Source organism: Canis aureus, chromosome 3 (assembly GCF_053574225.1).
Source record: "Canis aureus isolate CA01 chromosome 3, VMU_Caureus_v.1.0, whole genome shotgun sequence".
NCBI lineage: Eukaryota > Metazoa > Chordata > Mammalia > Carnivora > Canidae > Canis > Canis aureus.
The window spans coordinates 39175358-39201805 of NC_135613.1; the positions used below are offsets into that span (position 1 = coordinate 39175358).

General features: G+C 38.1%; 1 protein-coding gene and 1 long non-coding RNA gene across 12 annotated transcripts in view; one reads left to right on the plus strand and one right to left on the minus strand.

The window, feature by feature from the left end:
• On the plus strand, positions 1-26251 carry LOC144310696 (uncharacterized). Its single transcript, XR_013376360.1, has 3 exons — positions 1-130; positions 7584-7693; positions 26016-26251. It is a non-coding gene; the product is annotated as an uncharacterized LOC144310696 (long non-coding RNA).
• Positions 1-26448, minus strand: part of C3H1orf87 (chromosome 3 C1orf87 homolog) — a 78577-nt gene that overhangs the window by 38224 nt on the left and 13905 nt on the right. For 9 of the 11 annotated variants that reach the window (XM_077892004.1, XM_077892013.1, XM_077892014.1 and 6 more), the window contains exons 3-7: positions 22735-22969; positions 9349-9489; positions 8505-8765; positions 6227-6348; positions 2372-2537 (exon numbers count right to left, since the gene is read on the minus strand). In XM_077892004.1, coding sequence (XP_077748130.1) covers positions 2372-2537; positions 6227-6348; positions 8505-8765; positions 9349-9489; positions 22735-22969 — 925 coding nt within the window. Of the gene's footprint in view, positions 1-2371; positions 2538-6226; positions 6349-8504; positions 8766-9348; positions 9490-22734; positions 22970-23281; positions 23432-26448 lie in introns of those variants that run through there. The other 2 variants (XM_077892012.1, XM_077892007.1) reach the window with 2 other exon arrangements.

Consider the following 26448-nt stretch of genomic DNA (forward strand, 5'->3'; position numbering starts at 1 on the left):
CTCTTGTCCTTAGTGTCTTATCATAGTGCTTGGAACACTGGATGTGGATCTACATTGCTATATCCAGAAGCCATTGTTGCATCAAAGATGTGCTAGAGGAACAGGAGGAGTGAGTTACAGAATGAGGATGGTAGGTATTTGATGTGTTTTTGACTATGAGAATGGCAAAATTTTATTCATTTGAGTGGCAAGATCCACAGAGTATCCTTCAAGACTGCATTTATTTATCTGAGAAACTACAGATGATCTGTGAGCCCTCTGAAATGGCTGTAAGGACGGCCCCTTTCCCCAAGCCCCACACAAAGGGGCACAGGGTGCATAGATTTCATGAGAAACTTAAGGAGGTCTGTGATTCTTTCCCTTACATTCCAAAGAGATTAAGAATTGCTGTTCAAAAAGAGAAGCCCTCCCAACTCATAGCCTTTCCCAGCCTACCCTGAAGTCCTGTGTCCAGGAACATGAATGGTGGGGTGCAGCTGCTGCTGCTTTTGTATCCAATGTCCCTTGGGCCTCAATTTGTCTCACGTTCTGGGGAAACAGAATTCTATTTTACATGCCTCCCAGACTGCAATATACTTTGAGTGAGTTCCAGATGTCTTAAGAGATGCCAGATGGCTCAAGAGAGACCAGCTTCAAGGAAAATGTGCCCCATTTCCTTAGATATGAATCACAAATTTAAGCTTTCAGGGCCAGCTCTGATAGCCAGTGCTCAATGTGGCCATCACTTGACCCTGGAAATATCCTCCTTCCTTGGGCTGTTGTAATAATTCAACCAAATCCGTTTGTTTGTTTGTTTGTTTGTTTGTTTATTTATTTATTTATTTATTTATTTTTATTAGAAGAAAGAGAAACTAACATTTACTGAGTGCCTCACATATTAGCATGCTAAGTGCCTTTACATACTTATCTTGTTTAATCCTCACAATAGATGCAGGAGATAGGTATTTGAAACCAAGTATTTTTTCATTTGGAAAAATCTGAAGACTCAAAGAATTAAAGCAAATTTGTTTTGATTCACAAGTTATTTATGTTTTATTCTACAAGTATCACCTGAGAACTTTCAAATTTCATTGATGGTGTTTGTAATTTCCAATCTAACAAAGAATTGTTGCTTTTTATTCAATTTCCCCTGATCTTATGAACTTAATAAAAGCCATTTATGTTGTGTGGAATCTCCTGTAGCATACTCTCTCTGTCTCTCTAGTGAAACATGCTTGCACGTGTAATATTCACATACACATACACACGTACACACTGTCATGACCTTTGCCTTTGCATAGTTAGCTGACTGTGTAATGAAAGCATAGAGAAAGCTGCTTCTGTCCTGGAATGAGAATCTACTTTCAGCATATTATGTCCTTGCTTCCTTAGTAAACATCATATGTTCCTTTTAATTCTCTCTCAATCTAACCCACTTACCTAAGTGAAAGATTTTCTAATCTTTTCTATAGCACTTTCTCCGCCCCCTCCCCCCTGTAATTTTAAATCCCTTCTACTCCTCTGGAATCTTAAGTCTTATATCCTGACTCAATGGATGCTTTCAGATATTTTTGGCCTCATAGAGTTCCAATTCTGGCTCTCAATCTCCAGTATTCTTCTATACTTTAAACCTTGACTCTGGTGCTTGCTAGCTAGCTGTGGCCCTTGGGTGATTCAATTGGCCTGACACGCAGTATTTTTCATTAAATGGGTATTATAACATCTATCTGGATTTTGCAGTTCTCTGCAAATGTTAAATAAGATAATGTAAATAAAGCATTTAGTGCAGGGGTTGGCATTTAGTAGGAACTCAATAAAGCGTGGTGGTGACAAGTTGTCGTTAACGGAATTGTAGTAATAGTCATAATTATTATTTCTTCTTTGTCTGAGGTAGCCTCATGACTAGGGCTTGTTTAGCTAAAGACAACAATTGAATTAGTATGGTTCTGGATCCTGTTCCATAAAACACATCTGCACTGTTAACGCTCCAAAACAGCATGCTAATCTCTATCAGCAATAAATCACATTAGTTCCTAAAATTGGATGCTCCTAAGGAATGGGATACCCCATGTTCGTGTCACTGGAAGCTGGTAGAGGGTATGAGAAATGAACATCTGGCCTTGGAAAAAAATATTTGTTGTCCATTGTGAAATATTATTTGGGTGTTGTCATCTTCGCTATTATTAACATAGAATATATCCTAGTGTAAGTAATTCTTGGACTAATTCCACTAATTCCACACATTTTACAATTCCTTTTGTTTTTCTCCTCTCAGGCATAGAAAACAAATATAATGTGATCCACAGGCAGAACACAGATCATAACTGTGCTTCCTGATAGACCCTGAGGTAGCCTTTGAAGACAAACACACCTGAACTCTAGTTTTGGTTACCTTGGGTGGGGGCAGGGAGCCAGAGAAAGAGCGGTCTTCTTTCCGGAAACTCAGGCGGAGGCCCTCTACGTCGAGTTTGCCACTGGTTGTCCTTAGTGCCCTCAAGATCTCCAACAGGTTCTGGCTCACTTCTGACTGAGGGCTGGCATCGTGAAGAGTGGTCCTGCTTGGAAGGGCAGGGGAAAGATAGACTGTGAAAGCATGACCCGCCCAAAGCTGCTATGCGTTTTCATACCACATCTCTCACCACTGACATATATTGTGAAACCAGAGAACCCACCTAGTAAGGTCTTCTAAATCTCAGGAACCTGGTCATGGGGTCTGTGCATGGAGATTTCATAGATTGTTTCCAATCTATTCCATTCTACTGACACCAGAGTCTCTGCTCCAGGAGGCTCCAACCAATTCAAGTAGAATATAACGCCAAATCTGTCATCTACTCTCTCACCCCTTTTTACAGCTTGAGAGAAAAAATTACAAGTGGCCACAATAGTTTACTTTCACTGCTTGATCTGAGCCCAGATAATTATGAACAGCAAATCACATCTCCAAACTGTTCATTGGCACAGGCAAAGCAGAGCAGATCCTGCCAGATTCCTATAACCATGGAACTTCTATAGAAGGAAATCTTGGATCAAGTGAACATCCCATGTTATCCTTGACTCAGCAATTTGTATCTGGAAAACCCAGAAAAGTTTTGGGAATAATGATTTTTCAAATGTTTGGAACTATTAAAATGGTTTATCTTACGGACTCTTGTTACTTTAAAAAATAGGTGAAAACCCACAGGGTGACAAAGTGTTATAGTCATTTATTTTATGAAACTAGTTTGAGATGTTTACTCATTTAGCATCCAAATGATGTGCGATCTTCTTGGCAGTGACATTTCCCCTAATTTCCACTGTCTCAATATAAAGCGCCACTTTCCTACAGGGACATTCTGTGACATCCCCCAACCTTCACTTCTGTAAATCAGCTTCCTTTCAGGAAACATTAAATCAGTAAACTTTAACAATCTGCTCTCCAAGATAACGTCCTAATTTGTAACATCACTAATTTTCACGGTGTAAGAACTCCCACCATGGCTGACTTCAAGCTACCAATAGGATGTCACTGAATGAGAACCTGGGAAGGGTGCTCCTAATTGGCCCTCAACGATGCTTCAGCACCGGCTGCTTGATCACCTCTTTCATTGTTCCTTGTCTTTTTCTTAATAAGTCTCAGGTTGCAATCATATGTTTATTTCTTTAGCTATTGCTTCATGTCTGACTTCCTTACTAGACTGCTCCATCAGATGTGGGTCTGGTTTGTTTTGTTTCTTACTATATTCTGGGGATCTAGTACAGTACTTGGAATTGACTATTTTTATATGTATTTAACTTTTACTAAAGGCCATTTGTATCTTCTTTTTTCTTTCTTTTTTTTTTTGTATCTTCTTTTTTTCTTAAAGATTTTATTTGAGGGGGTGGGGAGGGAGTATCTGAGGTGGGGTAGAGCCTAGGGGGAGGCAGAGGGAATGGGAGAGAATCTCAAGCAGACTCCCTGCTGAGCACAGAGTCTGACAAGGGGTTCCATCGCAGGACCCTGAGATAACAACCTGAGCCGAAATCAAGAGGTGGCTGCTTAACCCACCAAACTACCCAGGTGCCCCTGTTACCTTCCTTTTACTCATGATTCTTAACTCAAGTTTTGGCCTAACAGCTCATATTTTCTGAAAGCTTGGTCCAGGAAAGGAGTGGCTGTTTGTCTTTGTTTCGGTCACATAGTTTCCACATCCTCCTTCCTGGTCCAGACAGTTCTCCAGCTTAGGAGTCTGCCTCTCACCCTTGCAGAGGAAAATGCAAGCCCTGTGCTTTACTGGTCTCTCTTTGCTGAGAGAGCACATGACCCAGGCCTTGCCAATCAGATAGATGGATCTGTCCCAGATCTGAATCACACAAGTTTTCCTTCCTCTTTCCTTTTCTTGCAATGCCAGTTCCTGGGGGTAGGAATTCGTGAGGCTTTGGCCCCTGTCTCTGAACAGCAAGTCCTAAATGGGCAGGGGTTGTATGGAACCCATTTGCTTCAGCTGGTAGGGTTTCTCAGGAAACCTGCTTTAGGAGTTTGTTTCATCTGGTCCAACTTAGGTAATGAGAGCTATTGCCACGCTTGTTGCCACTGGTGACGCTGGAGGCTTTTTAAACATCACAGAGCTGCCCTATTAAAGGCTCTACCTGCAGAACATGGGAGGGCCTTTTCCTGAGCAGCACATTAATTAACAAAGAGCCTGGGGTCATTACAGGCCATCAGTTCTGCACTTCCACAAACATACTGTTTGGTTTGTATAAAGCTGCACCTTCTCTGATGAGTTCAAAGTGATCTCTCTGTGCACCTTTTTTTATAGAGTAGGCATCCAGATGTCCCCGCAAGTGGATAATTGGAGGTGCCAATTACATTAAAAAAGTATTCATCAAGCATTTCCCATGTGCCAGGAACCATGCTGGACACCGAGTTGGCCAGGGCAGACACTATTACTGACCTCAGATGTCAAGTGGCTAGTTACCAGTACAATGGCTTTCAGGCAAGGAAAGGACTGTGGGCCATACCACAGAGAGATACAACTTAGTATAGGGCTGCCCAGGACTCATAAGACCCCTATCTGTCAATGGGTAGCCATGTATGTTAGTGTATAGTCTACCTTTCAGGGCCCAAATCTCATGGTTAGTGTTTTATGAAGTGTGGTTGCTGATTATTAAAATTTCTGGGGTTTTATGGCCCTCTGTAGGACAGTTGTTCCCAGATATTTGACTGGTGTACACATATCTTTCTTTGCACTTTGAGCCTTGAGGGAAAGACTGGGCCTTGCCAACCTCTGGATTCACTGTGCCCAGCAAGGTGTGTCTGGCAAGCAGCTGGTATTCAATGAATATAAAAAGGCACATAAAGGGCACACTGTAGAAAGGAATCAAGTCTAATGCTTGGCCCGGGGACATTTTTACAGGAAACTTCTTTCCGAGAGTGAAGTGATAAATTACAATACCGTGGCTCTTAACCACTATGTCCCATTGTTTCTAACTGAAAAGAGTGTCTTCTGGTAGGAATAGTTTAAAAATAGTACAAAAAAAATTCTTATATGGCATTTACTATGTATCCGATACTGTTTTTAAGAACTATGAATTGATTAAGTTACTCTTAACATCTACGAAGTGAAGGGAAATCTCTTATGGATTCCATTTTATAACGGAAGCACAGAGAGCGTAAGTGATGCCCAAGGTTACAGAGCCCTTAATGGCAGAAACAGGAATTAAGCCTAGGCTGCTGGTAATGGAGGCTATGCTCCTAGCCACTGCACTTTGTCAACTTTCTTGGAGAACACAGACACTATCATGCTTTATTGTGCCTCATCTTTTAAGATATTCCTCATGTTCTATTTTTACTTTGTGTCATTTCTTTCCCTCGAGATTACATGAAAGGATTATTGATTCTTGTACCTGAAACCTTTCTTTGCTAGTGCATGTAAGCCAGGAATTCATTGACGGAATGTATTTCCAGAATCACACTGTATAGACTGGAGCTCTGCACCAGTATACAGTCATTTTTTATTCCATAACGAAGGTTTACACTTTCACATGGCAACCTCACAAAAAAAGACACATGCTTAATCTCAAGAAACCCATGCAATTGTTGCAAATAACTTTCTGTGCTGGTCTGCATACAAGAGAGAGGAAAGGAAATGATAAGCATAAGCCAAGTGTTGGTGAAGTGATTCTACAAAGTGATTCTACATTGGGTGAGCTTTTTGGGTGAAGGGTCTCCAAAATCACTGGTAGTTCTAGAAGTTTAGGAAGGCTATACCCAAGAAAAGAAAGAAAGTACCTTTGGCTATGATGATGACAACTTTGAGTTTTCATTGGGTTGCTGCCCACAGCTCTTGTGCTTTGCTTTGGATCATCTGAAGTGGCAGCTTTTAAAAACTGGAGGACCTTTCCATAATTCACCTGAAAATCCGATATGAAACAGAACGTCCTCATTTAGTGTACATGCAAGAGAAAGAAATGCCCATAGGGAGATACCTGTTGAGGTAGAGTATTTGGGAATATTTTAATTAAAAAAATTTTATTAAGGGGCACTTGGGGGTCTCAGTCAGTTAAGCATCTGACTCTTGGTTTCAGGTCAGATCATGATCTCACAACTATGGGCTCTAAGCTCAGCGTGGAGTCAGCTTCAGATTTTCTTTCCCTCTCCTTCTGCCCCTCCCACTTGTGCTCCCTCTCTCTTGAATAAATACATCAAGTTTAAAAAAAAAAACTTATTAAAAGTTTTTGAACTGGCCTTAAAAATAGAGTATAATGATTATCAGTGCTTTTTACCAAATATTCCTGTTATTCTCCCTTCCTGTTTGCCTTGGGGTTGGGTAGGGCCATGAGAATAGTTCTGGCCAATGAATTATGAGCAGAAGTAACATGTGCTCCTTCTGGTTGAGGATTAAACTGTTCACACAAGACCCTCCAGAGATTTCTTTTTTTCCCCCTCTGCCAGCAAGTCCAAAAATATACCAGAGTTACTACTTCATCAGTCTGGTTTTGGAGCTAAGATAATGACAATACTATGGCTGATTTCTTATGGAAATATAAGTGAGAAACAAACTTTTGTTGTTTTGGGCCACTGGAACTTTAGGGCTATTTGTTACTGCAGCCTAATCTTGTCTCTAGCTTCTCTCTCTCTCTCTCACATCTCTTATATATTTATAATATATAGAATAGGCTTTTATTTAGATATATCTAGCAGATATATTCAGATTATTTGAGGGCAAGGCCTTATTAAGCTAAGTGAAAACTCCCAAGGACCCCTCGCCTTTTTCTTACAAGGGAAAGGACTGAAGGAATGTTGTCCATTTGCACTCTTGGTCTGGGTGACATCCTAGGGATTCTGGTGGGTAGACAACTCCAGGGTAGTGGAGGGGGCAACAGGTGGGGAAGGAAGCTATATAAAGTTCTGATATAAACTTGGCCTCAGACCAGAGAATTTGATCAAACTGAAGATTCATAGTGGTTGTACTAAGTTGATATTGTATTGTTAAATATTATCATCAACATATAACTACTTATAGTTAGAGATGGGCAGGGGAGAGAACTAACATTTATTTGAGAACCTACTAAATGCTAAGCACATGACCAGGTAAATTGCATTTATTATTATTATTTTTTTAAAGATTTTATTTATTTATTCATAGACACACAGAGAGAGAGGCAGAGACACAGACAGAGGGAGAAGCAGGCTCCATGCAGGGAGCCCAACATGGGACTCGATCCCGAGTCTCCAGGATCACACCCTGGACTGAAGGTGGGGCTAAACCACTGTGCCACCGGGGCTGCCCAATTGCATTTATTATATTATTAAATTCTCAGATTACCTCTATAAGGTTGAGTTTGGCCTGGTTTTCTATCAACTCATGCCCACTCCTGATTTACCCATTGCTATTACCTCTCCTTGTTGTAGGATATATTCTTCTCTAGCTCTCGAATTTGGTTACATTTGGATCCACCCACAAATGTAAGCTTGGAAAGTGCAGAACCCTGGACTTATCACTGGGGAGCCTTTATATCTGCCCTGGGTTTGGCATTAATTCTCTGGGTACACTGAGCAATTTCCTTACTCCACTCTGGGTCTCAGTTTTCTAATTAGTAAAATGGTGGTGAGTCATATTCCAAAAATACCTCCCACCTTAACTCTCTAGGAACTGTGCTGATATATCCTAGCCAAATTCTCCAGTCTTACCTCAGAGCCTACAGACTGATCAACTTATAAATGAGACTCAAGTGAGCCCATTATTCTAAATCTGTAACTACCCCAAAGTGCTAAGAGCAGACTAGGAAAGTCAGGACAGGAAAGTATTTTAAAAAGAAATCAAATAGGGCTAATAGACCAACATCTATTTTCTATTTTCGTGTATTCTGACTAGAAATTTACATATATAGATAAAAATAAGCTTTATATCGTAGGGTTCAATAGTAAACATTATTATTATTATCATTATTATTATTATTATTTTAGTAAACATTATTTTTAAGAAAGATATTAATTACATGACTCTGGTAGATTCAAGTTAAATAAATAAAAGGAACCCACACTTAAAATAGCAACATGGCTGTACCATTTCTGGAGTGTCCCGCCTAGAAAATCTCTGGCAAAGGATCTTGACTGTTGGTAACTGTAGAGGGACTTCATGCCTCAAGAAAAGGCAGTTAAGTTGGGATTGGAGAAGAAATCCTGAAGAGATAGGATCCAGGGTCATCAGCTCTTTCTGAAGTTTTTCTAGTAAGCCAGCATTCAAGGGGCATGATCTGAGTTCTCTTCTGACCAGGGCAAGAAGAAAAGCATCTTCTCTTGTTCCACTTGGCTTCTGGCCAAAATCCTGACAAAAGAGCAATAGCAACAATAAATTAACATGGTTCTAAAATAAAAAGGCTGAAGGCCAATGCAAGAAAACAGAAGCCTAGTGGTATCCACTTTCAGGTCTACCCTAGAGCAGGATAAGTTGATAACACCCGGGGCAAGTGTTCAATCTGGGTGTATTTATTAGTTTGCAATGGCTTGGAACCATTGCCTTCAGGAGAAGAAAAGAAGCAAATCATTTCAGAGCGTATACTCTGTGAGGAGGCTCCCTGGGTTATATAAGTTATATCATAGGTCTTCTGTAAATATTTTTTTAATTATAAAGGAATTTAGAATGCCAACTCTTAGAGACTCATTGGATCTCTTAGAGACCCATTGGAGCTGGAAGAAGGTAGGAGGAAGATGAGAAGTTCGGTTGAGACATTAGCAGTATGCCTGTGAGTTACCAGGGAGCTTCTTGGAGGCTGATTGGATGTATGGCTTCTGATGTCCTCCAATCCATCCTCGAACTGTCTCATTATCTGCTCCACATTAAAATCTACAGGCATCAAATAATACCCATCATCCACAATAGAAAATAAGTCCAGTCTTAGTACAGGTACCTCAGGTTGGTCAGAGCTGCCCCTTGCCATCCGTTCCAAGGACCAGTCTCTTATGTTTCTCCTGGGGAGACCATGGATATAGGACAGAGACTGGTCTCCAGTTGGTACCGAGCTGCAATAGACATTTGCCTGGCTGGGAATCTTAAAGAAACAAAGACAAATGGTAGTAAGGATCAGAAGAGGAGAGGGAAACGAATGAGGAAAGAAGAGGGAATATGAATAAGGAACCAATCTCTTAAAACACATTCCCAGTTCCAAGTGACTTCAGCCCATATAGTCATTGAATCATTCAGTCCCCAAAGAAGAAAGCCTGCCTCAACATCAATCTCAGCATTATTCAATTAACATGTCTGACAAATATATTAACAATAAAACAATGCTGCGTCATTTATGTGAGAAAGAAGGTGTCTGTGACAGACAAAGGAAGAATAGGTATAACATAAGGTATTTATAGGCAAATGTGGAAACCTATTAGAGATAAGGGTATCTTTAGGCTGTTTTATTTTTATTTTTTTAAGTAGGCTCCATGCCCAATATGGGGCTTGAATTTACAACCTTGAGATTAAGAGTTACATGTTGTACTGACTGAGCCAGCCAGGCACCCCCTTAGGCTGTTTTAATTAGCCAATTGAGGAAGGGCAACAAAGGTAACTGAGTTTTGTCAAGAACGGAGTAAAATAGATTAAAAAGCCCAGGATGTTATATCCTAAGAGCAATGTTATTAAAGGTTACCATAGACTAAATGATGGAACAAAGGTCAATGATGAAGTACCATTGCCTCTTGCAATGGAGTATGGTATATTACTGATGTTTTTTTTTTTAATTTTCCATATTTTATGATGTTTTGACATCTTGGATAGCATTGCTGGCTGAAAGAGACTGCCCTTCCCAGGGTTAACTAATTTCTCTCAAAGCAAATATATCCCCTGCCCAAAATCAACACAGTCCAGATACTGGACAACTAGGGACAGCCCCTGAGCCATTTATTCAAAATTGCCAGTCCTAAACTGTTTACCCTACTCTGCCTTGCCTTTCCTGTAGAGACCCCAGTAATGCTTGTAGACTGTGCTTTCTGCTCACTTCTACCTCCTGACTGAGCATAGAACATCCCCATGTGTTCCTATGTGGTGTGGCTTGCCCCCTTTTCATGGAAATTTTAACCCCTTTTCATGGATATTTTAAGAAACTATTCTTTCAAAAGCAGTTGTCACTCTGTTTCCTTGTCATACCAGATAAAAATAACATTTGGGGTACAAATCGAGATACATGGGTATTTTTAATATCAGATCATGGAAAGGAGACAATTAACAAAATGATTAATTGAAAATGGAATGTCTGCCCTCAATTGATGGTTCTGTGAAATAACCTGTCAGTGTGAATAGCAACCTACAGGTGCTTTATAGTTATGAAGTATTTCAAAGAAAAATCAAGAGGCTCTCTAGAGTGGGAAGAGTGAGCAGGAGAGAGTTCTAGAATAAGCATAAAGACAGCAAGATGTTTATTGGGCACATACTCTGTACAAGGCACCATATGGATGCTTTGTTTATAACATTCGGTTTAATCTTTACAATGACCCTATAAAGCAGGTAGTGTTAGCACCCTTCTATATTTTGAAAGCCAAGGCTTTCAGAAGCTTAGTAAGCTTATATTACCTAGAAGTAATATAAATTAAGAAATACTTATGGCTTGCTTAACCTGGGCCAGGCAGGGTGATGGGCCCTACAGTGAACAAAACAGATTTGGCTCCTGCTCTCATAGGGTTTGCAGATGGTGAGGGTCACAGCAAGCACTTGTGACAGAACGATATGGAGTAGTGAGGGTCACTGTCAGAACTGTCCATAGGTCCACTCAACCTGGACTTGGTGGGCCAGATACAGAAGCAATGACCTTGAAGTCTAGGCTTGAAAGATGAGTTCGATTTGGATATGGAGAGGCTAATGAGTAGAGGGAGAAGAGAAGAAGGAAGGGCCCAGGAAAGAAAGCTGGGTATTGAAAACCTCAAAGGTACACACAGGCTCTGAAGAGAGAGATGGATGCTTCCAGAGCATAGTTTAAGTTTTGAGAAAAGCAAAAGATAAGGCAGTAGAGAGAGATAGGAGAAAGGGGGTGAACCCTCAAGTCGTATTAGCCTCTGTGCTTTCTCCTGAGGGCCATGGGGAAATGTTTTCAGCAGAGCCAGGACTAGGTCAGAAGTGTCCAAAATTTACCCCCAAGTAAATTGTGCAGGTAAGACTTGAACCCTGCTTTTTACCACTACCCCAGGAGGAGACAGATTCCACATTCATTCAGTCCACAGAGCAGATTCATCCTATGAAATATTTGGCTAGGCATTTCAGGTGTTTCCTAGAACATTTTCTTAGAACAATATATTTCTTTGGAAATTACTTACAATTAAAAAAAAAAAAAGGAAATTACTTACAATTAAAACATTTCCATTGGCAGCCACACATACATATTTTTCTGCCTCTGAGAATTGCTACATGTCTATATTATAGTTTTCTGAAGCTGCATTTATCAACACTTCATCATCCCAATGGAGTCAAGGAGGGGTGTCCCTTTCCTCATTTAAATACCAAAGTTTATTGAGCACCTTTATTTTTAGCACTACAGATACAGGTGAACAAGGCAGGTATGATTCTTGCCCTCATAGATCTTTCAGTCTAAGCATCACAGAATAAATTTTATAGCCTTTACTCCCAGGACTGCTGGAGCAATGACTATTATAATGTATTTAAACATTTTGTAAATTCCAAAAGTTTGTTCCTTGCTGTGTATCTCCAATAGAGTGTGAACTCTGTGTGGGCCAGAATTGTTTTGTATCCTGCTTACTCCCAGCACCTAAGAAGGGTGCCAGATTGGAAGAACAAATAGAGAAACACAATGTCAGAATGGTGATGATGGCTTGTGCAGGCCCAGCCTATGCGGGGCTTCCGGATTTCTCTCTTCACTGACATCAATCACCCTGGGCTGTTGTTTTTCAAAACAGTATATCCACAAAGTGTCAAAGAAGATAAAATGGAATCATCATGTTTCTGACTTCAGGAGTTGCCAGAGTATCTATAAAAGTTCCTGTCATTTGCTTTACTTTGAATCACAAAATAGTGCTTGTGGATGACACAATAGGCTGAAATGAGTTTGGGGCAGAAGACTAGTTTTGTGATATTTACCTAGAGGAATTGTTACAAATGATGCACAGAAATGTAACACAGATTTAGTAATCCTTGAGGTGTTGGAAACTTGCAAGTGTTGGGAGTATAAACAAGTCTTTTTTTAAAAGATAGCTTATAAATTATTTTAAAGTGGTGATATTGTGGAATCCATGAACACTTCCCTCCAAGACAAGTGAACACAACAAATTGTCTTAATATTGTGCAATGCATAGCTGGGGCTTGGGAGAAAATCTGCAGAGATGGCATCAAATGCAAATTTGAAAAGTTCTGTTTCTTCAACATTTTAGACCAAGGTGTTGATGTGTTCTAGAAAGCTGTTAAATGGCTCAAAAAGGGATGCTAGTGATAATAAATACGATGAGAAAGATGCATATAAAAAGCTTGATAGGATTTCTCAAGAAATGTAGAATTGAGAAAAAACAGTATTTCCAAATTAATAGATTTAACATGTGATGTTAATATATACTTTAAATCAAAAGAGTAAAGTATTAGAATTAATCATTTGAGTATTTTAGTTATATTTGTAAAAATCTATATTTTCTTTACATTTTCACTTGTGATTATGGAAAACTTAAAGCATAGGCACATGTACCCAGGATAGTATAATGGAACTCCATATACTCATCACCAAGCTGTAATTATCAACTCAACTGACATTCTTGTTTTATTTATATCCACACCACCCGCCACCAGAAATGAAGTGAACCACAGATGGTGTATTATTTCATCCATATTTTTTCAGTATGCATCTATAAAGCAGTGGTTTTCAAAGTGTGGTCCTTGGACCAGAAGCCTCAGCATCACCTAGAAATATATTAGGAATGTGAATTCTTGAGACCCAGCCTAAACCCACTGAATGAGAATTTCTGTGTGTGGGGTCCAGAAATCTGTTTTGTTTTATTATTTTTTAAAGGTTTTATTTATTGAGAGACACACAGAGAGGCAGAGACACAGGCAGAGACACAGGCAGAGGGAGAAGCAGGCTCCCTGGCAGGAGCCTGATATGGGACTCTACCCCCGGGATCACGCCCTGAGCCAAAGGCAGACACTCAACCACTGAGCCACCCAGTTGCCCCCAGAAATCTGTTTTAGTAAGCCCTCCAGTACTCGTAGTGCATGCTAAAGTTTGATAACTACCTTAAGGATAACAACTCTTTGAAAATATAACTATGATAACATTTTAATACTTTTAAAAATGTGATTCCTTAACATCATCAAATATTTCAAATATTGCTATTCAGCAATACATAACTAAAGCAGACTTATTTTGTTTTTGAGTTTAGGAATTGATTTTTTTGATTTTTAAATTTGTTTTATATTTCTGTAAAATAGTTATGCAGTTCCAAGGCCAAATCTACAAAAAAGATTTATTTGGAGATGAGTTGTTTCCATTCTTGATCCTTCCAACATTTTCCCTTTATCCCAATAGATAACCATGTTTTAAAATCCTTTTTATTAATTCCTTCATTTTAAAAAACATAAGCAATAGAGAGATGATAGGTAGATAGATAGATACCTCAAAGCAGAACCTATATATTTTCTTCACTTTCTTTCATTTAATTAATGTTAGATTTAGTTAGATTACTTCATACAATGATAGTGATATTAACATTCTGTATATATTGTGATAGTCTTCGTACCCTTTTACAGTTTTAAAGTTTTTATAGGGCAGCCCCAGGTGGCTCAGCGGTTTAGCGCCACCTTCAGTCAAGGGTGTGATCCTGGAGACCCGGGATGGAGTCCCAAGTCGGGCTCCCTGCATGGAGGTTGCTTCTCCCTCTGCCTGTGTCTCTGCCTCTCTCTCTCTCTCTCTCTCTGTCTCTCTCATGAATAAATAAATAAAATATTTTTAAAAAAACAAAGCTTTTATAATATTCTGTATGGATGTACTGTAATTTATTCAACCTGTCCCTTATGGATGGGAATTTAGGTTGTTTATAGTTTTATTTTATTTTTTTTATAACAAGTAATGCTGCAATGAGCACTTCCTGCATAAATCTAACATTTTTTTCCAGTGTACCTTTGTGATAGTTTTCTGAAAGTGAGATTTTTTTTTCATGTCAACAAATAAGTGCATATGTAGTTTTGCTAATTATTGTCAATTTCCTGCCAAAACAGTTCTACTTTAAATGTCCTCTACCTTCCAACAGAGTATGTTGTCAATTTTCTGGACTTTTGCCAATGTAATTGTGAGAAATTATATCTCAGGGTGGTATTAATTTATATTCCTTTTATTAAGAGCAATGCTATATTTTTTGGTATGCTTAAGGACCATTTACATTTGTCTTTCTACGAACCATCCCTATGATTTGCCCATTTTTTCTAATAGTTTAATGCCTTTTTTTCTTTCTTCTTTCTGATAGAAGATTCTATAAGTTAGGGATATATTTATCTATGATATAAATTGCAGATTTTTTCCCCTCAATTTGTTGGGTATATATGTACACTTTGCACACAATGGTTCTGGCTACATATATATAGTCAAAATCATCACTTTTTTCTTATGGTATCTGGATTTTGAGTCACAGTTGAGAAAATTTCCTCATCTCAGATTACAGAAGATTTTCTTGCACCATTTTCTTGCACTATTGTGTAGGTTTATTTTTTTACATTTAAACCTCTGATATCCATTTGGAATGTATTTCAGTGTACATTGTATGTGTGTACAATATACGAGAGGCCCAATTTAAAATGTTCTCTGTGGCTATCCAATAATCTCAGCATTACTAATTAAAAAGTCCATCTTTTTCCTACTAATCTGCAATGTCATCTTTATTATATACAAAACTGCAATATGCCATTAGGTCTGTTTCTTGATATTTCTTTTCAATTCCATTAGTCTCCTATCAATGTGCCAAAATCACATTATTTTAGATATAGAGATTCTATATTTGCTAATGCTACACCCACTGCTCTTCTATCCATGACTATTCTTTCTAGTTTGTTATTTTAAATTAACACATCAATTTGACTAGTTCCAAAAATCTAATACCATTCTTGTTGGAATCATGTTATGCTCAGGGAGGATTGATATCATGATGTTAACTTTCTTTCATGACGTTTTTTATTGTGGTAAAACACATATTACAAAATTTATTATCGTAACCATTTCTGAGAGCATAGTTCAGTGATACTAAGTACATTCATATTTTATGCAGCCATTTGCTCATTCATCCCCATGGCTCTTTTCATCACACCAAACTAAACTCTATAACTAAATGTTATCCATCTATTCCCTCTTCCCCCAAGTCCTTGGGGCCACTATCCCTCTTTCTGTTGTTATGATCATACACTATTTGTCTTTTCATGGCAGCCCTGTTTTACTTAGTAAATGTCCTCAAGGTTCATCCATTTTATATCATATGTCAGAATTACCTTCCTTTTTAAGTCTGGAATAATATTCTATCATATGCATATGCCCCAGATTTTGCTTGTCCACTTACCTTTTGTTGGACATTTAGGTTGCTTCCCCATTTGGGCAACTGTGAATCATGCTGCTATGAGCATGGGTGTACAAATGTCTCCTTGAGTCCCTCCTTTCAATTCTTTTGAGCATATATCCACAAATGGAATAGGTGGAGAATATGGTTATTCTGTTTCTAATTTTTAAATATTTTTGAGAAACCGCCACACTGTTTTCCACAGTGGCTGTACCACTTTACATACCAACAGTGCATAGAGTTTCCAATTATTCCATATCCTTTCTAATAGTTGTTGCTTTCTGTTTTTTGTCTTTGTTTGTAGCTATCCTCATGGATGTGAAGTGGTATCTCATTATAGTTTTTATTTGCATTGTCCTAGTGATGTTAAATATCTTTTCAGGTGCTTATCGTCCATCTAAAAATCTTCTTTAAAGAAATGTCTATTCAGGTCCTTGCCCATTTTTGAATGAGATTGCTTGTTTTTTTGTTGTTGAGTTTTTGAGTTCTTTATGTATTCTGGATATTAATCTCTTATCAGATATGTGATTTTTCAATATTTTGTCCCATTACATAGATTACCTTTTTATAATCAGTTGTGTATTGTGGCACACAACATTTTTTTTAAAGTTGCATTAAGCCCAATTAGTCAATTATTTATTTTGGTGCCTATGCTTTTGGGGTCATATCCAAGAAGTCATTGTCAGATCCAATCTGAAGACTTTGCCTTATTTTTTTAGTTTTAGTTTTTTGTTGTTGTTGTTGTTGTTGTTGTTTTAGTTTTATAGTTTTATATCTTATATTTAAGTCATGGATCCATTTTCAGTTAATTTTTGTATATGGTATTAGGTAAGGGTCCAACTGCATACTTTGGCATGTGGATATCCAATTTTTCCAGTGCCATTTCTTGAAAAGACCACCTTTTCCCCATTGAATCATCTTGGTACCCTTGTTTAAAAAAAATCATTTGACCATATATGTGAGGATTTACTGTGGACCCCTATTCTATCCTATTGGTCTCTATGTCATTATGCCAGTACCCTATTCTTTTTATTATTTTACCTTTGTACTACCTTCTTTTTCAGATTTACTTTGGATTTCAGGATTCCTTGAGATTCCATATGAATTTTGGGATGGATTTTTATATTTCTGCAAAAAAATATTATTGGGATTTTGATAGAGATTGATGACATTAACTTTTTTTTATGTATAGGAACGTACTATACCTCCATTGTTCAAATCTACTCTTGTGTCTTTTAGGAGAGTTTGTAATATTTTTTCCTCATAAAGATTTGAACATTTCTAGTTAAATTGGACTGCATTTGATTTATTTACTTATTTAGCTAATTTAGTTATGATTTTATTTGGTATTATAAATGCTGCCTTCCATTTTACTAGTCTTTGTTTATAGATGTGAAGGCCACTGATTTATGTATATTGATATAACCATGTTTGGCCAAATTCTCCTAGTGGTTTAGTAGTTTCTTCATAAGCTGTTTTGAAATTTTATATGTATAATCTTCCATCTGAAAATAATTTTTCCTCTTCCTTTCTAATTATTATGCCTATAATTGCTTTCTTTTGTTTAATTACATTGGCCAATGCCTCCGACATAATATTAAAAACCAGTGGAAATGATAGATATCCTTGAATTCTTCCAGACTCTAGTGTGAAAGTCTCTAGTGTTTATCCATTAAATAGGATGTTGGCTTTGGGTTAATATATAGAGAGAAGCATTTTGGAAAAAAAAAGTGAACAAGGAAATTCTTATTCTCAGGAAAATTTACAGACTTGTGTAAGGAGAAAAGGAAGTCTATTTTTTATTTATAGAAGATATATTCACTTATTTATAAGATTTATTTGCAAGAAATTTCACTATAAATTATGTTTATGAGAGGCATTATATAGTGCATGCTTTTTAAAAAAGATTTATTTACTTATTTGAGACAGAGAGAGAGAATGTGAGCGGGGGAGGTGAAAAGCAAGAGGGAGAAAGAGAGAGAATCTTCACAGAGACTTCCTGCTGAGTGCAGAGCCTGATGCAGGGCTAGATCCCAGGACCCTGAGATCAAGACCTGAGCTGAAACCAAGAATCTATTGCTTAAATGACTGAGCCACCCAGGCACCATAATGTATGCATTTTTCTGAATGTTGCCCTTAAGGAAGCAAAAATTTCTAAAATATTTCAGTGATTGCCAGCACTCCAAAGCTCAACTCTACTCAACAAAACAGTGTTTCTTGGTGTTTAATTCCTCTCTCTTTAGGGAAAGTTTTAATTTTTCTCCTAAGGATGGAGTCCAATAATGAAAAAGAGATTGAGAAACACTGGTATGGTGGATCCAGACTACTTAGGTTCACATTCTAGACCCACCAATACTCGACTGGTTCTATGAGCTTTGGCAACTTACTTCATGTCACTGTGTCTCAGTTTTCTCACCTATAAAATGGAGATATTAGCACCTACTTCACACCATTGCTACTTAATTTTTTAATTAATTTTTTTATTTGAGTGTAATTGACACACAATGTTAAAGTAGAGGAAACAACTGTTTTTAATAGTGTAACAACATCTGCTATAGGGATATGTACAGATTGATTTACACTTACCTCAATTTTGGTAATCAGACAATGATGCTTCTTAGTAGACTTGACCTATCTAAGTTGAGACCCTAGTGTAATTAGGAGTTAAATGAAGATAAAGGGAAATTTTCATACTAAGGGAATAGCATGGGCAAAGCATAGAAGATACAATGAAACAGAATTCTATTTGGGAAGTGTAAGTTGTTTAGGGAAAGGTGGGCATGGGAAAGAAGTAGAGAGTGGATAGTAGTGAGTTAGAATGGCAATCAAGGAGTTTGCCTTTTATACTGGGGTAAGGGGGGATTAAACAATGGTTTTAAGTATTTTAAGCAGTGGCTACACTTGAGTACTTTTGAAGTTCTTCCTAAAAGAGGCAGAATATATATCCTTGCCCCAGTGGTATTGTGCTTTGGCTTGTGGCTTGCCTTGGCCAATGGGATGGATGTTAGTGAATATGACACATGCAAAGACTTAAAATGTACTTATGGTTGAGTCTGTCCTCTTGAAATGTTTCATTGCCATAAGAAGAACTTGCTTTGAGGATCCCGCTGGATTCAGAACAATAAGAAAAACACAGAGCAGACCTGAACCAAATCTACCAACTGGAGCCAAGCCTAGAAAAGTTTAATTTAAAAAAAAAAAAAAGCAAAAGATATCTTAACTCATATCCACAGATGTGAGCATAAATGATTATTGTTATAATCTGCTGAGTGCTGGGGTGATTTGTTGCACAGCAGTATTATAATAATAGCTGACCAATACAGAGAGGGAGACATAGAAAAGGATAGCCAGTTTGAGGATAATTAAAAATCACTGTGCTGAAGTACATGGTGGTCTAACTAGGATGATGGCAGAGGAAGCAGAAGGCATTTTTGAGAAATATAGAGGGTAGAGTTTAAAGGGCTCAGTGATATTAGACTTAGAGAGAGAAAGGGGGAAAGCGTGCCCAGGTTTCTTGCTGGTATAATTGTGAGAATTGTGGGATTGTTCAGTGAGACACAGACCACAGAAAAAGAACAGGATCAAAGGTTCTGTTTTGAACCTGGTGAATCTACCAATGCACAGCCAAGTGGAAATGTCCTTGACGTCTATCTATTCACCTACAAAATGAGGACGACATCATGTGCTTCTACTTACCTCACAAGACTACTGTGTGGAACACCTAAGATAAAACACACAAAAGCACTTTGAAAAGAACACATTACCAATCAACTATGATAATTATTAAAATTAAAGCACTAACACTTTCATTTTCATGCTGCCAGATGCAAAAAACTCGCTCTAATTTTATTTTTGAAACCGTGCTACTGAGTTTGTAGCTAGTCACACATTCTTTTTTATTTTCTGAGAGAAGGCAGAGCTGATGCCTCTGAGAAATAATACAAATGATATTTGTATTTTCAAAGACACATAAGGAACAGAATTTGGAGAAAAAAGATTCTTGGGTTACTGTTGAGAAGAGTCAGACTCTTGACTTGTGAGACCTCAAACTAATCACTTAAGTTCTCTGGGCCTCCCATTCTTCGTTTCTGAAGTGAAGTTTTGTACTTGTTGATTTTTAAGATATCTTGCTATTCTCAGATATATGAAACCATAGGTTTTCATAGCATTTTCAGCTCTACTTACCTCCTACTAACTAATGATACTCTTCAAATTTGATTTGTAATTTAGAAAAGAATTTCACACTTGCCTGTCCTCACCCACGTTAGCTCAGTCTTTATCAGCAACTTTTCTTTTGGAGCAAATTCAGGCAGCCCAGATTGCCTGTTACATCCCAGGCAGGAAAGCTTATTTTCATCTATGTGTGAGGAAGAAGGATCTAGAAGGAGTTCTGATTGGTTTGCTTCTTTCACTGCAGCAAAATTCCATTTACCACTTAGTCAAGGTGGTAATGAGGGTCTCTGTATCAGGCAACTGTGGCTGCCATCTGGCAGGCCAGCACCATACACTCGGCAGACAGAACCAATTAGTCAGGCCCCACACCTCCCAGGAGGCCTTGCTGTATTTGGTGGCTGGGTGTCAGGTCTGCTGAGTCTCCTACAAGAAACCTCATTGAGTTCTGGGAGGGGTAGGGCAAATCATCTCCTTCTGGCACTATAGGGCTAGCAAAGAATCCAGATCTTGGAGGTCCAAGAACAGCTTACTCAAGGAACATTCTGCCTATGATAATGGAAATGCAAAATCTATACCAGAAATGGACAGCTTGATGTGGTAGAGGAAGTATCAAGAAACAAATGTCCATTTATAAGAGAAAAACTAGAAATGACTTCAATGCCCATCAGTCAGGGATTAGTTAAATGAGCCATGTTATATCCATCCAAAGGAATGAATAGTATTGGTGATGGAAGACCTAGGACTTGGGCTTTAATGATGGCTCTGCCACTGCTCAGCCTTATGACAAGGGCAAAGCACTTGATCTTGCTATTTAGTTCCTTCATCTATGAACTGAGACAACAAGAGTTCCTACCTCATCGGGTGCTTGGGAGTAGTAAGCTAGTTAATATATATAAAGAACTTAGAACAGTGCCCAGCACATAGTAAATGCTATTTAAGAGTTTGTCCTGAGTGTGATTTTCTTATATTCTCCATCTGCCAAAATTGTACATGAGTATGCAATACCTTATAATGAAAAAGAGGATTTTAAGAAAAAAAAAAAGGAAGAAAAGACTAGAGGAGAAAAACTGGATAAACATCTTATCTCTACACTTAAGAGTGACTTCAATTTTCTGAGCCTCAGCTTTATCATCCATACCATAGTGATCAAAAAAACACTGATACCTACCGTAGAGTGTTAATTCCAAGGAGCAAATGATAAAAATTACCAGAAAGTAATCAGTCAATAATAAAGGGTCTTATAACTATAATATTATTACCAAAGTCATCTTGCAAAGTAATAACAAATACATCAATGACAGAGTCAAAATTACATAAAATCTCAGAGGTCTTTAGAAGTTCAAAATGAATCATTTCACCTCTTCAGATGTGCTATGTCCTGCCCCAAACTTAAATTCAAGAACTACTTATACGACAGTCAAAAGAGGGACACCTGGGTGGCTCAGTCAGTTAAGCATCTCTCTTTGGTTCAGGTCATGATTCCAGGATCCTGGGATGAAGCCCAGTGTCAGGCTCCCTGCTCAAGAGGGAAGTCAGCTTCTTCCTCTACCTCTATCCCTTCCCCCACTTGGGCACTCTCTCTCCCTCTCAAATAAATAAGTAAAATCTTAACAACAACAAAAAGTCAAAAGAACACATTAACTGAGGATTAGAAGGCTCAAGTTGCAGTGTAGGCTGTGTCATTGACATTTTGGGCAAGTCACTTTTGTTTCTGGACCCATGTTCAATTAGACCTTGCAGAGTATGGTCTGAAGTCCCCTGGTAAACCATTAGCCACTTTAAATTATAAGCTTTGCAGGGTTCTTATGAGCAAAAGATCACAAATCCATAGGCTTTTATTTTCTCAGATGACTAAAGACTAGCTGGTATCTGAGTGATTTAGTAAGGGCTATTAAAATTATAAACTAAAAATAGTTATGTTAGAGTTTATTGCAGACTCTAATTCAGTATTCTACTAAAATATTTGGCTGTCACTTAATGCTTGGCAGCACTGCAAAACTCCTACTCTATGTATCCATCTAATTGCAATTTCAGCAATTTTTGGAAATGATACTTTGTTATCAATGAATCCTTAGTTTTGTCTTGATTTGGATCCAGTTTTCAATTACTGCTATTCTTGTGTTTTAATTACAAATTACTAATCACATAGATTCATCATTATCAAGTTAGTTTGTTGTGAATTGTTTGGTTGATTCTTAAGAGTACATTGATGTATATTTCTACCAAGATTTTTGGCTGATAATTTTTTGATATGTAGACACGGTTGCACCAGATTTTGAAAATAAATGTTTCCTGTAATGTTACAGCAGACAGACCTTTCTCTTGCACCATAACCCAAATTTGCATGTATCACTATATGAGTATCACTGAGTTAGCCACCAATAGAGTCAGTTGGCCAACTCAACTGGTGATCAACCAGGATGCAATATACAAAATGACCTAAAAATGTAGTTTCAAATTAAAAAAAATGAATTCCAAGCCTACCTTATGCAAAATATATTAATTACCATTAGTACAAGTGTGTGTGGGTGTGAATCTGTTTCAAACTAATTCTGATTTTTCTTAGTCAATTACCAAGAAAAGCTTGGATATTTGTCACTCACTTTGCCATCCAGAAATCTGTTATTGCGTGCTCCTGCTAGAAATTTTTGGTTGTTCTCTGGTTTCTGGTTGTTCTCTGGGTGCTTGCTTTCTTCCTTATCATCCAGGTCATGATTGATTTGATGATCAGTAGGATTAGTAGGAGTTGGGGAGTCTCTGCTTATCTGCCTTGCACCACCAATCATGGATTTCTGGAGTACTGTTTGAGTTTCTGCCTTCAAATTCTCATTTTCCTTGCTGTGAAGAAACAGTTTTGCACTTTGTTACTCATAGGGCAGACTCTGCATACACGAGGCTGGTATAAGAAGCAGAAGGTGTTAGTCTGGTGGTGTGAACAGTGGTAACTCAGCATGGCGGGATGAAGGAGTAAACATTAACTGTGTGTGGATCATTTACCATAGAGAGACTGTGTTACTATCTTCTCAGAGTTTAACTTCTCCTACCCTCTTTCTCATGTTCATAAAGAGAATCTATCCATCTGCTCCTATACCCTTAATGTAAATAATGGGAGTGTCAAAAATGAACCCCACAGTTTATCACATATCTTACTGACAAATCTAATGGGTATTTTCAGTGTTTGCAACTAGAAGAAGAAGAATTCCAGTCCAGGGGGTTTGCTAGCTGCAGTCCTGCTCTGTGTCTCTCCTTAGCTGCTTCCTCTTGTGGCTTCTTTTTAATCTTGGTAGTTCTCCGTTTAAGTTTAATCTTAAACAGAGAAAAGAAAAGAAAAAAAGAAACTGTAGGAATGATTCAGAAAATGGAAATAATAAAAATTTAAAAAGACTCAACCTTGTTTAAAAACTAAAGACTCACAAATCAAAACAATTATATAAGACATCACTTTAAATTTAGGAAACTCCTTTAAAAGTAAGAAAGTCAAATGCTAATGGCCGTATAAATAGATATAATTCATATAGTGGGTGAACTGATAAAACATATGAAGAGTCAGTCAGGAAGTTGCAATGGTTTAACCTAAGTCAATATTTAAGATTGTGTATTATGGGGAAAAATGGAGAAGAAGAAAAATGTTAAACTCTCAGTATTGAGTAATAGGTGAATATGCTGAGTATTTCATTCTATGTTCATATGATAGGATTTATAAAGCCATGAAAATAGGAATGATTTTAATGATACAAGAACATATCCAGTTATACAAATAAGTGAAAAATAATTATCTTACATATGTGAAATGCATGTGCATAATATATGTGCTTGTGTGGGAAAGTACAGAGTTTATCTAAAAAGAAATATGCTAGAAATAAGCAGCGTCTCTGGGAGACACTTCACTTTGCTTCCAAGACCCTACACTCCTGGTTTCCCTTCTACCTTATGAGAAGTTCTTCTAAATCTCCTTTTAGGGCTCTTCTTCCCTCTGTACATGTAGGTGTTCCAGTGGATGCCAGACTGAAGTGGGTTGGGGAAAGAGGCGGCCAAGAAACCGAATACAGAAGTATAAAGACCTCTGTGAAGAGGTTTGGCTGCAAGATAGGAGAGAGAGGAGTTGGTGACTGGAGTGCAATGTAGGTTTCAGATGGGGCTTTATGATTATCATGTGGGGACTTTAACGCATTTAAATGCCAGTGGTGAAGAGCCCATTGAGCCAGGGGGAAAAAGAGGATATTATTGATGAAATATGATGAACCCTGACAAAGTGAGATGGGGTATCATTGGGAGAACAGAGATAGAAATGAAACCTCAGGGTAGTACAGTAGGGAGATAGTGAGGATGTAGGCACATTTATTTGTACATTTGGTGATGGTTTGACTTTTCTCTTTGATATATAAGGTATGCTTACCTGTTGGCTCTCAAGCGGGAAGGGCTAGGGAAGGAAGTCTGAGCTAAGGGCAGATGGCTTGAGATAACCGCTATGAAGAGTGGAAAAGAGCTGATCAGAACAAGAAGGATGGGCTGGGTACAACCAGGTAGCCATGAAGATTGGAGACAACAGTTTTATGGCTTCAATCTGAGAGGATGTATATTCTTTTCTGAGATTTCCTAGGAGTCCTTGTGGAGATGGAGAGGAGAGAGTGGGGCTCATTCAGGGCTGGGATTTTCCAGATAGTACGGTTGAATGATAACACAACAGAATGGGAATGTGAGAACAATAGTGTATATTTAACAAATAATTCTTCCAATGAGAGGAGACATAGGACATATGATCCCCGACCTAAAGAAATTTAACTTAATTTGGCTGTCCAAAAATAACACAAATAATAAAGTTAACAACTGGTATAAACTTGCTTCTAGGAGTCAGATTGATAGCTTCTATGTAGTGGTTACCTTTTTAGAGAGGTGTAGAGCCCAGAAGGGAACACTAGGGCCTTCCATGGTATCCATACTATTCTGTTTTGTTTTGTTTTGTTTTATCTTGGAGTTTGTTACAAGGGTGTATCACGTTTGTGAAAATTGAGTGAGACCATATATATATCATGTGGGCTTTTATGTGTGTATGTATGATAGATAGATACATTATGTTTCTATAACATGTTCAAAGAAATGGGTTTAATTTATGAAACATACGCAATTAGTATATAAATCAATGTCACGTGAATGTTACAAAGAATCAGTGCTGTTGAAGTTCATAAGAGAAAAGAACTATGATTTGTGATGGTTGCAAAAATAACATTACTGAGCATTTAACTACATGACAGTCATATTATAGCCATTCACATACATCAATCTTCAGATCAACCCTATAGGTCAGTGCTTGTATTATTTTCATTAGGACGAAGGAATTAAGATTCAAAGAGTTTATGTGATATGTCCACTTGTACATGGTTTTCCAGTAGTAGAACCGGAATTTCAACATAAGTAGGCCTGCTTGCACTTAGAAGCCTACTTACTTCCAGCAGGGTCAGGAGAGAATCCATGGACGTTTACACTAGGTGAGGAGCAGAAAGAGGAGGAGGAAGTGCAGATTTAAAGGCAAAAATGGGTTCGGGACAGAGAGTTAACTCCTCTGGCTGAACACAATCAGCTTTGCTTTAATCACCTTCAAAATCCTTTTGTGGGCAGTCTCAGGACAGAATTGCCTGAGAAACGTGGAATGTATCTGCCTGCCTGTTAAAACAGTCACAAGTAGATGTAAAACCAAAAATAACCTGTTAAATCTGTTCAAAGTGAAAGCTGTTTAAAAAAAAAAAAAAAAAACATACATAGCACTTTAAAATTACCATGAAAATGACTCCCCAGCTGAGAAACGGCATGTGCCTGTTAGCGCAAACAATTTGTCAACACACACTGGTTGTTATGCTGTTCACAAACTCACAGCTCTTTCTTCTAGACTTGTGTACTATCTACCTGAAGCACTGAAAATAGAAGTTTGCCATTTCGAAAGAAGAAAGAAAGATGCCACCAACACTGTCTTGGAAGCAAGGCACAACCAGCTTCTTCATACGTACTTCCAACCTCAGCTGCTGCTCTCAGGGACGCTGTGAGGAGTTTAGTGTCATCCTGGAACTACAGCAATTAGGGAGGATTACGGTATTGCTGGATGATAAATAAATGAGGTGAAAACTGTTCAGTTGTTCACTGTCACACTGGGCTCTTCCTGCAAACCAGCCCGACAGTGCCACCCTCTACTAGAGCTGAGTCTCGGGGTTAGAGGGAAACATTGCAAGGGCGTCTGATAGCATCCTCTGCCCAAAGCAGTGCGGAGACCTCCCATCGGCCCACCTCCCATGTAACTCCAGCTCACCAGATCTCACATTTGATTT